The sequence below is a fragment of the Ricinus communis genome, chromosome 5 (assembly GCF_019578655.1).
Source record: "Ricinus communis isolate WT05 ecotype wild-type chromosome 5, ASM1957865v1, whole genome shotgun sequence".
NCBI lineage: Eukaryota > Viridiplantae > Streptophyta > Magnoliopsida > Malpighiales > Euphorbiaceae > Ricinus > Ricinus communis.
Genome location: NC_063260.1, coordinates 25945115 through 25960665, shown reverse-complemented (window position 1 = coordinate 25960665; position 15551 = coordinate 25945115). Strand labels below are relative to the sequence as shown.

Genomic DNA, 15551 nt, shown 5'->3' with positions numbered 1-15551 from the left:
TGTTAATGAATTGATAAATAATTTAATTTGTGATTGATAATTATTAAAGTCTTTTAGCTTTAATTAAATTTATATTTAAATAATTATAATAAATTTGTTTCCATATCAATTTGATACGAAACAAATTAAAATTAAGTCCAAACTAGTAAAGGTTTAGTTGAGGTGGGCTGAACCGCATCTTTACTCAGGAGGGATTATAGGCACTGAATTGTTGAGTTTGCAAATATGCCGACAGCTGAGTAATGGGGCTTGGGTTTCTGGTTTATAGCTTGCCAGGAGGAAAGGTATGGAGGTGGACAATCTAAATTAGTATTTATTTTCAGATTTATGGTGAGATATTTTGCTGCTATATTTTATCGAGATAAGATTTATAAAATTTCCTTATTTACCCCACGTTATAAATTCCAAGAACTCATAGAAAATGGATTTTTAGAAATTTTTTCATTTTAAAGAATGATGGATTGTTTTAATTTTTTACTATATATATATATATATATATATATATATATATATATATATAAGTTGATGAGATTAAAAACTATCCATTGATTTTGAGAAAATCATAGATTATGAAGAACTCAACTTAGTGTGGTTGAGCTTGTGACCTGCATTCATGTGCAAATTCTATTATGAGGAAGAAATGCTGGAATGGGATTGGCAAGTGCCGCTCAAGCATGTTTACAGAGGATCAAATTCCGCTGCTGATTTTGATGGCCTATCTTGGAGGGATCCCCTCCTGTTGGTTTGCATAATTTTGATGATCCTCCTGCAGGTGTTACCAAGTGATGGGATGCTTATTCGTTCCCCAAGGATTTTTCAAAAAGAAAAGTACAATGTCACATATAGCTTAATAATGGGTCCCTTTCCTCCCTTTCTCAAACTCTTCTTTCTTTCTTTCCTTTTTTTTTGGTTTTTTTGTTTTTAACAATTTCTCAAACTCTTCTTTTCTACGTTAATATGTTGATGTTCAAAAAACGAAAAAAAGAAAAACAGCGAGTCTTAAATGGAGAATGGTCATGGGTCAACGAGCTTAGCATGACAATTAATACTGGGTCGATCCCAATCATATACTACATGATGTGAGGTCATGAATGGACGGCCAGCCGAGTCAGCCCAGAAATTAACATGTTACTTCCTCACACAACATCCGACACCCACCAAGGCTCTTTTAGTAAATACCCATCTCCCTTCTTTAGGACAAAACGACCGCAAAAAATCCAAACAAAAAAAACACAGCACGGCCAATCTGAACACTTCTCTCTCCTCTGACTTCTCTTTGACCCAAATCTCAAATGGGTAACTGCAGCAGCAATCTACCCTCCACCTCCACCTTCACCGCCGACCGCCCTCCTCCTCCTCCTCCTTCCCATGGCATCACCGTCCACCCTCCGACTGCCTCTCCCCCACCTCGTCCTCCACCTCCACATTCACTGCAGCCCACCTCCAACAACCGCCCCTCTGCCGCTCCCGCGGCCGTCGGCCGTGTTCTTGGCCGGCCCATGGAGGACGTCCGCAGCATCTACGCATTCGGCCGCGAACTGGGTAGAGGTCAGTTTGGTGTCACCTATCTTGTAACTCATAAAGAAACTAAGCAGCAGTTTGCTTGTAAATCTATTGCCACTAGAAAACTTATCAATCGTGATGATATCGAGGATGTTCGCCGTGAAGTCCAGATCATGCATCACCTTACAGGGCACAGGTAAACGTTGTAACGATTGATGGGTTAGATTTTATTTTCTTGAAATCTAAAGTGAAAATATGATCTTTTCTTGAACTTGGAAGTAAAAATGGGAACTTCTCTTTTTCTTTTTTAATCTATTCTTTGGTTTTTGAAATAGGAATATTGTGGAGCTAAAGGGAGCATATGAGGATAGGCATTCAGTGAATTTGGTGATGGAGTTATGTGCAGGGGGGGAGTTGTTTGATCGGATTATAGCGAAAGGGCATTATTCAGAGAGGGCAGCAGCTAATCTTTGTAGGCAGATTGTTACTGTTGTTCATGATTGTCATTCTATGGGAGTTATACACAGGGATTTGAAACCTGAGAACTTCCTTTTCTTGAGCACTGATGAGAATTCCCCTCTGAAAGCTACTGATTTTGGACTCTCTGTATTCTTTAAGCCAGGTAAATTAATTTAGTGTTGTCAGTATTGATGCTCTGATGATGGTTTAAGGTAAAACTGTTTGAATGTTGAGTAGGATTACGTACTGTTTCTGATTGGGAAAACCAAGAACAAGTTGCATATAGGACACAGCTGAAATGGACATAAGTGATTGGTTTAGTTGAGTTTTTGATAGGCCACATCTAACCTACTGTGTCAGTGGAGCAATTCGATCATGTGGTTCTGTTAATTTAAAATAGAAACTGACTCTGAAGTTTTTTCAAAGCCACCAAATAGGCAGGTTGAGGAGGTTAGATTTTAAAGTACTCAATTTTAGCTACTAAAACCTTCATTTACCATCCTTTCTTCGCAAACAAAGTAACATTATAAACTGTATCTTACCTCCCAAATTTTACCTCCATTTACTTCATAAAACCTTACCTTACCTTACCTTTGTTTACCCTCATCTTTTTTTTCCAAAAGAAGTGTTAATTTAGGATAGAAACTGACTTTGAAGGTTTTCCTATTTTTCCTATAAGAATATGAAGCAAAATCTTTTGTCTTGGTTGCCTCAATGCATTTACCTGTTTTGATTTTGCAGTTGTCATGTGTGGTTTTCTTTCCTCCTTAGTGGTGATGATGATGGTGATCATGGCAACATGTCTTCAGATGTTACGCTTTAATCACTAACATGCATGTATTACCATGTGAAGTCCGGATAGTATGTGGCTAAGAGAGATAGCACTCTACTTAATTTGTCCGCCATTTTCTTAGCTTGAAAACTATGATATTAAATTTTTCTTATAAAATAAAGTTAGTGTTAGTGCTCTCAATCCTTGAATATTTTAACAATAGAAAGCTTAGAGGAAATTTTTTAAGAGTTCACTGGTACTTTTATTGGTTCGTCATATATCAAATTGATGACTAGTCTTGTTTCAATGAAAAACTATGATTTATTTCTATTGAGAAGCACTCGATTCTGGATCACCACGATAAAGCATTTTTCTATTAGTGTTATTTGTGAGGCTCTCTAGTTATGGGCTTGAACTCTAAATTGTATGTGCAAGTGCAGGTGATACATTTAAAGACCTAGTTGGAAGTGCATATTATGTAGCTCCTGAAGTACTGCGTCGAAATTATGGACCTGCTATTGATATTTGGAGTGCTGGGGTCATACTGTATATTCTTCTAAGTGGGGTCCCACCCTTTTGGGGAGGTAAGGATTTTGCGGCTTAATTGAGTATCTCAGAAAAAATTCAAACATCATTGATGTTGTTGCGGACCTTGTGGATAAAGTCCCTACCTTCTCTGAGAGAGATATCAGACTGCACTTAATTATTGTTGATCGTATTTAAAACTTATATAGTAGAGTTTCAATTTGAGTAAATATTCACACTCCAGTTATGGGTGCAATTTCGCCTAACTAATTGGAAACTTATGAATCAGAGGTGGCCCTGTGGGCATGCCTCTTATCCTTTACTTGATTTACTTCTTTTTCTTCTTCATGAAGTCAGGCTTCTTATATATGCAGAAACTGAACAGGCTATCTTTGATACTGTTCTCCGGGGACATATTGATTTCTCCTCTGACCCATGGCCTTCCATATCCAGCAGCGCTAAAGATCTTGTGAAGAAGATGCTAACAGCTGATGCTAAGGACCGAATTTCAGCTGCTGAAGTCCTGAGTAAGTTTCATTTTGTAAAGACTGTCTACAGACTAATTGTTTCACAGATAAAAGGTGCTACGTGGTTTAAGACATTCAGAAGTATTTGATTTCTTCTTTATTCTACTCCCAGAAAAAGGGAAACAAATCTGAAACCTGACACACTTCTGAAAAAGGTGTGAATTAGTGATTTTTAGTGTTTTGCATGAGGCCTCATATTGCTTTTTGGCACTGAAAATGTAGCTCTTTATCCTTGTCACCTAGCCATCCCATGCATTACATGTCCATGTTTTCAACCAGTATCATGACTCTTGTAATCAGTTCTTACTTGTTTGATGGACATTTATTTAGCTCTTGGGTTGGTTGAGTTTGACAACAGAAAGTTTTATTTTGATTCTATTGGGCATCATTGTTTGAACTCATCTGATCTAAAATACTGCTTGTTTTTCCTTCTTAACTTCTATAAATGAAGACCTGAAAAGATTGAAAATGTGCTGCAGATCATCCATGGATGCGAGTAGATGGTGATGCATCTGACAAGCCTCTTGATATTGCTGTGCTGACTAGAATGAAACAGTTCAGAGCAATGAACAAACTCAAAAAAGTAGCTCTGAAGGTGAGATATTATTTTCTTGCTTATACCATGCCTTGAATGGAAGATCAATTGAAGTGAAAAGACAATGTAGGATGGGATGTTTTTAACTCAAATAAAGCAAACCAAAAAATATCAGGTTATAAGAAACTCAATTACGAATTTATAAAAAATTGAGCCCCAACAGAGGTCATCTTGAACAGACTACTACTGCCTTGGGCCTCAAGGTGGCAAGATAGAATAGTTACACCTTTATTGTAATAGTGCCCAAGCAAATGAAAACCCTGATCGAACTGGAAGCTCTCAAAGAAAGCTAAAAAAATTGGTTCATGCTTCATTGACTTACTTCTCATGTGATGATGGTAGGGCTTGTCACTATCCGCATTGGATCTTCAATCATATTATAGTATTTGTTTCTCTCTTCTGTTCCAGGTAATTGCTGAAAATCTTTCTGAGGAAGAAATTATGGGCTTGAAGGAAATGTTCAAATCCATGGACACAGATAATAATGGAACAATCACTTATGAAGAGTTGAAAGCTGGTCTTCCAAAACTGGGTACCAAGCTTTCTGAGTCTGAAGTGAAGCAATTAATGGAAGCGGTAACATCTCTGATCTTTTTATAATTTTTATTTTGCTTGGACTGCAAATGTATAGAGAAGACCTTGATGTTCGTCCCCTTAGATAAAAATATCATCATTTTCCATTACTAAGTAGACTGAAGTGTTGCCTCCACTCAAAGAGCAATTTTTCCTTATAGTGATTTTCTGCTTTTTTCTTTCTGCCTCCCTGTAACCTGTTCTTTTCTTCTTTGGCTTTCTGGCATTCTGGATCATACATCAAATTGATATTGAATAAACTGAAATAATGTGTTTCACTTCTTTTTCAGGCTGATGTGGATGGAAATGGAACAATTGACTACATTGAGTTTATAACAGCTACTATGCACATGAATAGAATGGAAAGAGAGGACCATTTGTACAAGGCTTTTGAATATTTTGATAAGGACAAGAGCGGGTATTGCTTGCTGCTTATTTTACTACTAGGAATATTTAGCCCCTGCTTTTTATGTGAGCTTGATCATTTCTTATTTCTCAATTAGGTACATCACAATGGAAGAGTTGGAGCATGCTCTTAAGGAATATAACATGGGCGACGCAAGAACAATAAAAGAGATCATTGCAGAAGTTGACACTGATCATGTATATTTCTACATTTTGGCTCTATTTTCTTCTTGTTAGCTTTCATTTTTTATTAGGATAGAAGCAAACAATTTCATTTAATTTTTGCTTTATTGGGATTTCATTTACTGAAATTTATTTGTACCTATGGAGCTCAAGTTTACAACAATGTATTATCTGTTTGTGATTCTTTTTTGCTTTTTGCAGGATGGAAGAATCAACTATGAAGAGTTTGTAGCCATGATGAGAAAAGGCAATCCAGAGTTGGTCACTAACAGACGTCGGAAATAAGCCCAACAAGTTTCGCATTCTGCTAACAAATCAACACATCTCAATTGTCTCATGTTGTATTGTGATTGAGATCCATTTAGGACCTGGATCGCACAACAGAGCTGCTTTATGAGTATTTTGTGGTTTGCCATCCTTGCCATTTGCACAGAGAGATAGGCTTGAATGGCGTCATGCTTTGGGAGAATTTCAACATTTTAGCTGGCAGATTCCTTTACCCAATTACTGTCTGTGTATGAATTGAACGCGGATGCAGAAATTGTGATGTATTATTATAGCAGGTTTTGATCTTGAGTACTTTGTTTGTTATATGGTTTACATTGCCTTTATTTTTTTAGTGGAAGAAGAATGGAGAACAAGAGTGCTAATGAGCGTTATTTTTGTTTTTCCTAAAAAGTTTTCTGTCATCATAGAACATTATTGATTCGAAACACGAATGCTCTCTGTTTGAATACCAAATTACCGTGGATACTTTTAAACATAATTCTGTTTGGTAGGAAAGAAACAAAGAGATTTGGTGGGAAGCAAATGAAAACCAATATATCTTTTTAGGTTGGTGAGCTGTACTTCGACAAGTAGTGATAAAATTTATTAGAAATTTACCCACTCGAAATTGTTTAATTCCACTTGTTTATACCAAATTTGTATATCAGGGTCTTTTAATGGAACCAGATACCTTTCAGCGCATTATGTATTTGTCCATCGTGCTTGCCATTTGAAGTAGTCTAAATCAGTGTCGTCAGTTTGTTAGTAAATGGTTCCCAATTGGATGAATTTTGCTTGAGGGAGGATTAATCAAAGCTGGTTGATTTTGCCGGGCAGAAGCCCCAATTGAAATAATTTAAGCACCAAGGATGAGGATTCTGAATTTCAGACGTTACAAAAACAATTTGAAGGTTTAGGAAGACTCGAGGGCAGGATGTTGCTTTAAGATTAAACTAACAAGTAGTTTACCTATCAAATGGAAAGCTATGAGAAATTGCCTTATGAAGTCTGGCTAACCATGTCTTTCTCTTATTTTCAGTCTTTCCCTGTCCAAAATCTAGTGATGGCGAGAGAGGGAAGACAAGTCAAGTCGTAGAATTCAGAAAATTTCCTGTTCTAATTTTATAATCTAGTCATCCAACACTTCAAAATAAGTTTCATTTTTTACAGTTGTGGTGCCATGAACAAGCTAGTTCCATGAAGTCAAGCCCTACATAAACATCAAGTTCACTACCTCCTGTCACAAATAAAGTGATGCCTCAAGAAAGAAAAAAGGGTTCCAACTTCTAATCCTGAGTGATGAGATGATCAAGTCTGTCAGACGAAGAAGTAAAACGGCAGTCTCAGGGGCAACAAAATGTGCCTCCATAATAGCTCCAAGCTGTGCAATAGTGTCAATCTGAGCAGCTTTTTGTCGGGTCTCCTCCTCCTGACGTGCCTGAGAAGATTGTCACCTGTTTCTGCGATCCTGATCCCTGATGGATCTACTACTATGTGGAGTTAACTCCCTAATCCTCGCATAATCACTGTTCCATAACACAAACTCATGGATTTAAGACTCTCCTATGCATCAGATTATATGATGGAGTAAGATTCGCGACTCAAGTCTAACATTTAGTCAAAGGGATCCCATAAAATAGAGCTCTATAGTGCTCTTTATACCCTGATGATGTTATGAAAAGTATATGAAAGGATAAGAGGATTATTGGTCAGGAAATGTGCTGCTTGACCTGCCTTCAACGATTTAGAAGTGATGCGTGTGTCTGTGTCCGGTAATAGTTACACGAGAGTTGATAGAAGACTAGTAATTGGGTCAACATTCCAGATGATTTTGGTGTCAAAACTCGCATTCAGTCCTGACAGGGCATATCAGCTGGAGAGAAACAGGAAATAAGCACAGAATAGTAAAAGATATACAAAGAACGAGCTCTACAATAAGACAATCAGAGGAACGGAGTTTAGCACACTTTATCATGACCTGAATGACAAAGAGTCCCAAAGCAAGCATACAGCATATTCCACTAAAATCCTACTAACAACATGGTTGCTGCATAGAAAAGGAACCGACGAGTCGATAGTCTAGCAAGATCTGGTCTGCATTTTCTTGCTGTTTCCTTGCATTTCTTCAGTTATATGATATCTTCTCACCTTATGTAGTTTCTTTACTTTAAGTTCTTCATGGTTCTGATTTAGTTCTTCACTGCACTTCAAGCAAGAAAGGTATGACAACTCTCGAAAAGGAAATAACTTTCAGAAAGTTTTGCTAGGAGAGACAGAATAAATGGAATCCACGAGCGATGACATTTCAGGGTCCTGATTGAAGGGGTTGATGACAGGATCACTCCTTGGAAAACAAAATAAATATTTGCGATTTGAAAAGCTTTCATTTCAATATTATGAATGCGATCTTCCTCTTTCTTTTTTTTTATCTTCTCTAGTTCTTCACTGTCCTTCTTTTCCTTGACATTCTCATCAATGCCCCTCTTGGCATTCTCAGTTTCAGGACGTATGTCATCTCGTGAACCTGGTTCATTCCTGCCTCTCTCTATAACGTATGCATTTGGCAGGAAGTATGCTGTGATTTCTCCGAGATTCTATTTATCGACAAAAACACCAGAAGGCATGTAAAAGAGGTGTCTTGGTTCTGCAGGAAAACCAGAGGTAAAAGTAGGCTGAGCAAAATCAGGAGGGTAGCATTTGCTGCATCCATTTATTTGTTGCAGAATTTACATAGGCACTGAAAATAAGCTAAAAGTTCAATTTTGAGGAAGTGAAACTGATTGATAAAATATGATTAATAAGTAAACTAATATGTTTATTCCTCTTCGACAACCCCAAAAACAACTTCAAGAAAGTAGACTCGACTGACGAGCATATATTAACCTTTTAGTTAATTGGGTAATGGTCGAGAATTCCTGCGTGCATAATACCATATGGCAGAGATATGCACTCAAACAAAAATTTAGTGATGTCCATAACTAATTTTCTAGCATATTGATTAAGACAATTGTATAATAGAAAAATTAAAAATATTTTTTCTTTAGATTATGAATTTAAAAAATTGAAAGAAATTATAATATGTGAAGAATTTATTGTTTTGATGCAGTAAATAATAAAAAAAATTAAATGTATATGTACATGTAAAAATTAAAAACATTAATAAAAGATTATTAATATGAATTGAAAAATCTTCTTAAAAAATACAGCCAAGTATATATAATATATATATAATATATATATATATATATATATATATATATATAAAATATTGATGTAGATAGTTTAATAGTTTATAAAAAAGAAGAATAGATTTTCTTGTATGGTATCATATATTTATAATTAAAATGTACATTAAATTGAAAATTTACATCATAAAATGATAAATGCACGAGGGAAGAGGTCCTCCATTTGTAGACCTCAGTTTAGATCAAAGAAACTCGCTAACAGAACACGCGCCAGATTTGGATCGGTCAGTTACAACAGCGTTTCACAGTTTCAATTCAAAAGCTTGCAAATTTCAATCCCTCTTTATATCAAACAGACAATCAAAAACAACTTCTCTCTAATTTGAACCTTTCTAATAAAAACAAGTACATATACAAAGACCCAGCAAAAATACAGCAATGGTACGTACGTTTATCACTCCTCAGTTTTACTTTTTGATTTTCATTTCTAATCATTGAACAAAGAACCCTAAACTTCTCCAATTTGAATTTTCCCATTCAGCCACATTTCTTGAAGTTTGATTCTTTCTTGTTTAATTTCAATGCTTACCATTAGTTATTAGTAACAGTAAACATTGTGTATTTCTTGGATTATCAATCAATCAAGCCAACCTGCGTGTGTTACATGATCATTGTCAGTAATAAAAAAACTGGTGCTTTTAGTTAATTTCAGCAAGCAGTGTAATGGGTAAGAGGTAAAAAATGTTGCTATATTAGGATTTGAGACCTTTTCTATACTGTTGATTGATCGAGTCCAGTGTTTGTTTTCTGTTTTTGAGCAGGTGGAAAGTAAAACTCCAAGAAAACATGTTCTTCTGTTAGCATATCAGAGTTTTGGGATAGTGTTTGGTGACTTGAGCACTTCTCCTCTTTATGTTTATAAGTGTATATTTTCTGGGAGATTGCGCCGTTATCAAACTGAGGACACAGTATTTGGAGCAGTTTCCTTAATTTTTTGGACTTTGACATTTTTTTCTCTGTTTAAATATGTTGTTTTGATGTTGAGTGTGGATGATAATGGCGAAGGTAACTGATGATAAGCTTGTTAGATGCATGTGCACTGTATCTTTTTGGGTTGTTTGATATGGATATATGGTTATACCATTTAGCTATTTGCAGGAGGGATTTTTGCCTTGTACTCGCTTCTCTGCAGACATGCAAAATTTTGTTTGCTTCCGAACCAACAAGTAGCAGATGAGGAACTTTCTGCATATTATAGTGAAGGTCACTCCAATAGAAATGTAGCTCCATCTCAATCCAAGAAAGTTGTTGAGAGACGCAAGAAAACGAAGACAGCTTTGCTTCTTGTTGTGTTGTTTGGTGCTAGCATGGTTATTGCCATAGGTGTTCTCACACCTGCAATTTCTGGTAGGTTGTTGGTGCATGACTTGCATTTGCTTTGACAACACATCATCTCTTTGTACTCCAGTGGTGATAGTTTTATGTTCTTTTCCAGTCCTTTCATCCATTGAAGGGTTGCAACTTCAAGCCAACAATTTGCATCATGGTGAGTAACTCCTAAGGGAAAAATAAGAGAATAATTTTCCTTACTTTTCCATATATCGGCTGTGTATTATGTGCATGTAAATAGGATTTTAATATATTCATGAGTTCTGAAAGTTGATTCTCATGAGGTCAAATTAAGTTTAAATTCCTGGTGATATTACAGTTTATAAATAGAAATACATCTACCACAGATTAGGTTGAAAAGAAAACTTCAAAGATAAATAGGAATAAGAAATTACAACCACTTCAGCTTTGTTAGAATCTGCTTCCTTATGCTGAGTTTTAGGTGCCATATATAGGTTGCTTACTGGACTGGTCTTTGTGACAGTTAGATCTTGCAAATGCATGAGTGCTAAAAGTGCAAAGAACCTTGTATCCAATATGAAATATGACATGGATTATATGATTTTTATACGGGCTTCCACATGTTAACTTGAGTTTCGGGTTAAATTCTTTAAGATAGTATTAGGATGACTTTTTGTGGATTTTGGATATTCCTCAACTTCAATTGAATCTGTGGTTAAGTTCTTGATTTTCTGTGTCTTAACAGTAGGAAAGGCAGAAGTGGAAACTTGATGTATATTGGACATGTTAGATTTTTTAACATAAAAGAAAACAAGAAAGCTAGAAAAGATGAAAGCCTGAATTTTCTGCTTCTTGCATCAGTAAACATTCTCCCTTCCTAAATGTTTGTGTAGCACTCAAATTGCTAACGCTTATATACCCACAGGAATGGTGGTTCTCATTGCCTGCATTGTATTGATTGGCCTTTTTGTTTTACAATATCGTGGCACGCACAGGGTTGCCTTCATGTTTGCACCGATTGTGATTTTGTGGCTACTGTCTATTGCCATCATTGGTGCCTACAATATCATTCACTGGAATACAAGAATATGGCAGGCTCTTTCTCCGTATTATATCTACAAGTTCTTTAGGGACACTGGAAAAGATGGCTGGATTTCTCTAGGAGGGGTGCTTTTATGTATTACAGGTAATATGGAATTCTAATATACTTTAGTTAGGTAAGCTTTGTCTCATGTATATTTACTTTTATCTACAGGAACTGAAGTTATGTATGCAGAACTTGGCCAGTTCACAGCTTCGTCACTAAGGGTATGTCAAACATTGCTTGCACGTAATGTCTCAAGTTCAAATTGAATTTCCATGGATGCTGATGCTACTTTTCTCCCACAACATTTCGAGTTCTTCAGCTTCAGTGCTTATTAAATATTTATGAATATGGTGCTTGTAATATCCAGACAGTAAAACTAGAATGACAAAGAAGAAATATGATGCTAAAATTCTTTTAGTACATGAATTTTTTTAATTCTGTCTGCTTTTTGGTATTTAGAAAGCCTATAACCACAAGAAGTTAGCATAAACATCTAGGCAAACATAGTCCCTCTATTTTGACTTGGGCCACTGTTCCTCAATTTACTTATATAGCAAAGACTATGCATGGAATTTATATCGCGTCTTCATTTTGCCTAATCAGCCTTTAACAATCTTCTTTCTAATATTTTGGCTTGCATATGCTAAAATTTTCATCAGATAGAATAATCGGAACTTGTTGCTATGTGCAGGTTGCATTATTTTTTGTTGTGTACCCATGTTTAGTGCTCCAATACATGGGACAAGCTGCATATGTTTCTAAAAATCTTTCTGCAGTATCCATGAGTTTCTATTCTTCAATTCCAGGTAAACTCTCAATCATTAAGCTATACTTTACTGTGGAAATTTTAAGTCCTCCATTTCTGCAATATCTACACGTGCTAGGTCTGCCGTGCACCTATGACTTAGTTTTTCTCAAGGATGTTCTGGCAAAACGTACTTAACTATATTCACAACAGATTACAGGCTTATTAAAGAATTAGTATAAACCCAATGGCCTTCTTTCTTTACAAACTGCCCTATTTAGAATTTTTGATCCACTTCCAGTCATACGTTGCTAGGTATCCTTGTTTAAAGATAGTTTTCACCTATGTTTGTAGATTCATTATTCTGGACAGTTTTCGTGATGGCAATTTTAGCTACAATTGTTGCTAGCCAAGCTGTAGTCTGCGCCACATTCTCAATTGTCAAACAATGCCAGGCATATGGATGTTTCCCTCGCATCAAGATTGTACACAAAGTAAAGTGGCTTGATCGTCAGATATACATCCCAGAGATAAATTGGATCCTTATGACTCTTTGTCTGGCTGTCATAGTTGGCTCTCGAGACATCAATCGTATAGGAAATGCTTATGGTTAGTCTTTTCTTTTTCTCAATAAATTATTCACACGCATTTATATAAATATCAAGTCATGTTCCTTCAATGATGCATCTTCATACTGTCATGCAATTATAATTTTAAAATGAGTCTTGTCAACATGATTTAAATAAATAGATACAACCTTTTTGTTTTAATTTCTTTTTTCTATATCTGAAAGAATATTGAACTTATATTTCCATATGTTACTGAATTATCTTGATGCTACTTTGCTAGAGGAGCTGACATCAATTGAAGCTGCATTCATCTATTTGACATATACTTTGCATTGGCTTATCTGACTAGTTAACTCCGTAAGGAAGTGATCCAAGGTAGTCTATCTGCAGCATGTTAAGGAAAGAAAATGATTCAGTAAACTGCTTTGTGTCAATAGCATAAGCTATTGCACTTGATATGTGCTTAAATTTGCATGGGAGTGTCCTCATTCTTAGTACTATTTATCTGATGACACGATGACTCCTGCAATCCACCTAAACCCTGATGTATTGTGCTGCTTTTACTGGCAAGACTTTTGTCTTGATGTTTGCGTCAAGCAACACAAATCTATAGCTAAATAAGACTAGGGCCATCTCAGTGTTGGAGTATTTTATTTCTTTGTTTCTGTCTTGGAAAAGCTAATATTATGCAACCTTTATTTCAGGAATTGCATTGATAACTTTGATATTCGTGACTACATGTTTGATGTCATTGGTCGTCAACTTTGTATGGCATAGGAGTGCCACTGTTGCCCTTTCAGGCTTCTTATTCTTTGGAATAATAGAGATCATATTCATCTCATCTTCTATTATGAGAATTCCTGATGGCGGATGGGTTCCTTTTCTGCTTTCTGCAGTCTCTACATTCATTATGTTTGTTTGGCATTATGGTAGCAGGAAGAAGTATTTAAATGACCTCCATAACAAAGTACACATGAAATGGATTCTCAGTCTGGGTTCTGATCTTGGTATTATAAGAGTTCCTGGGATTGGCCTTATTTACACTGAGTTAGCAAGCGGTATCCCAGCTTCATTTTCCCATTTCTTGACCAACTTACCGGCATTTTACCAGGTCATTGTATTTGTCTGTGCTAAGATCGTTCCTGTTCCTTATGTGCCCCAAAAGGAACGGTATCTTATTGGTCGGATTGGCCCCAAATCTTACAGGATGTATCGCTGCATCATTCGAAATGGTTACAAAGATGTTCAGGAGAAAGAAAATGAATATGATGTTGAGAATGCACTTGTTATGAGCATAGCAGAGTTCATACAACTGGAAGCTGAAGGAACTAGGAGCGTTGATGGTTCTGTGGATGGTCGGATGGCAGTTGTGAGGACGTCAGAGAAGTTTGGGAAAAGATTCATAATATCAGAATCTGATGGTAATGGAGAAAGCAGCAGTTCGAGTGTGGCAGCAAGCGTAAGTAGCAGTAGGTCACCTGCACTGCTGAAATTACAATCCATTTACGAACAGGAGTCACCCCAACTCAGACATAGGCGACGGATCCAGTTAAAACTTTCCGATACAAAATACAAGGATTCACAAGTAAAGGACGAGCTGTTGGGGCTTCTGGAAGCTAAGCAAGCTGGAATAGCATATGTAATAGGTCACTCGCATATTAAGGCAAAATGGAGTTCGCCATTCTTGAAGAGGCTTCTGATAAATATCTTCTACTCTTTCTTGCGAAAAAACTGTCGTTCCCCTGCTGTCATCTTGGATATTCCTCATATTTCTTTGATTGAGGTGGGCATGAACTACTCTTTATAGAACAATCTTCTGTGGATATGAACTACTTTTTATAGAACAATCCTCTGCGAATCTGTCCTCCTGGGATCTTTTTTTTCTGGCTGCAGAAGTTGCATTTGGTTTCTATTTTTTGGAAGTTGGACAGTTACTCTAGGGAAGATGTTTTAGACTTGGATTTGGTTGGTGGTGTTGGTGGAGGGACAAAGTTGTCCCTCCTTGCCAAATAATACAAGTCAAAAAAATAAAAGATACATCAACATTTTCTTCTAATTAATAGTAAATCATTGAGTTCATTTTGTTGCATTACTATAAAAATTCTAATTTTTTGATAGTTCCTTTCCTCCGTAGCTTCTGGAGGCAAGAATGTCTATGTTTGATGAAATCATTTGCAGGAAGCAAATTTGTCTAACCAAAAAGCTACTGGGCATCTGTTTAGTTCAGACACAAACTACTAGCCAGCATTTATTATCATGGCAGTTGGAGTCTCATTTTAAGATAAACATTGCTAACATTCTTTGGAAGTTAATGGCTGACGTTAGATGCTGTTATTAGTCCTGCTTCTCTGACAATGATAGGCAGGTTGTTTCATTGTCTCCTGAGCAATTTTTCAGGAAACACAGGAAACATTTATTATGTCTAATCTTGCCATTTGCGTCCGGAAACAAATCTCCACCGTAAACTTAATGAGTGAGAAAAATATGGCTTCAATAGCTTATTTATTTATTTTTAAATGCTTTTCAATCGACTGGCAGTCACAGTCTGGATTATAGCCAAAGACCAAAGAGGTTTTGCTTGCTCCTCTCAACTCAAGAACCTCAATAAAATAATATTTACATACTTGCAAACGTTTTAAAGCTGAAACTCTTCTTCCACTGTAGTCATTACTTAGATGTAAAATTGACAGAAATGTTTCTTTTTCTCTTCTTCTTTTTATCTTTTTTCTGAACCAGTCCATTGAATAAGACAAGCATAAGTAACTATTTTTTATATTTAATCTGATTACTGATTACACTACAAGAA

The 15551-nt window shown here is 36.2% G+C and overlaps 2 protein-coding genes across 3 annotated transcripts; both read left to right on the top strand.

The window, feature by feature from the left end:
* The first annotated feature begins 1005 nt into the window (after positions 1-1005).
* LOC8287697 (calcium-dependent protein kinase 1) lies at positions 1006-6201 on the top strand. Its single transcript, XM_002509840.4, has 9 exons — positions 1006-1699; positions 1839-2125; positions 3175-3318; positions 3634-3786; positions 4266-4381; positions 4790-4957; positions 5245-5372; positions 5458-5557; positions 5744-6201. Exons 1-9 carry the CDS (start codon positions 1293-1295, stop codon positions 5825-5827), a joined length of 1587 nt encoding a protein of 528 aa, XP_002509886.1. The 5' UTR covers positions 1006-1292; the 3' UTR covers positions 5828-6201.
* Positions 6202-9178: 2977 nt separating this feature from the next.
* On the top strand, positions 9179-14824 carry LOC8287540 (potassium transporter 3). Of its 2 annotated transcripts, XM_002509839.4 has the most exons (9): positions 9179-9435; positions 9816-10059; positions 10153-10401; positions 10490-10540; positions 11270-11530; positions 11600-11652; positions 12123-12237; positions 12531-12785; positions 13450-14824. In XM_002509839.4, the coding sequence occupies exons 1-9, from the start codon at positions 9433-9435 to the stop codon at positions 14550-14552; spliced, it is 2334 nt and encodes a 777-aa protein (XP_002509885.2). In that variant the 5' UTR covers positions 9179-9432; the 3' UTR covers positions 14553-14824. The 2 variants fall into 2 exon arrangements, with proteins under 2 accessions (XP_002509885.2, XP_048229852.1); XM_048373895.1 differs by lacking the exon at positions 9816-10059 and having other exon boundaries at positions 9180-9435.
* Positions 14825-15551: the final 727 nt, after the last annotated feature.

Coding starts and splice junctions, on each gene's coding strand:
- LOC8287540 (XM_002509839.4), top strand. Junction 10,060..10,152: donor TGTGGATGATAATGGCGAAG/GTAACTGATGAT, acceptor AGCTATTTGCAG/GAGGGATTTTTGCCTTGTAC. Junction 11,653..12,122: donor TCACAGCTTCGTCACTAAGG/GTATGTCAAACA, acceptor TGCTATGTGCAG/GTTGCATTATTTTTTGTTGT.
- LOC8287697 (XM_002509840.4), top strand. CDS start 1,293: ATGGGTAACTGCAGCAGCAATCTACCCTCCACCTCCACCTTCACCGCC. Junction 2,126..3,174: donor CTCTGTATTCTTTAAGCCAG/GTAAATTAATTT, acceptor GTGCAAGTGCAG/GTGATACATTTAAAGACCTA. Junction 3,319..3,633: donor GGTCCCACCCTTTTGGGGAG/GTAAGGATTTTG, acceptor TTATATATGCAG/AAACTGAACAGGCTATCTTT.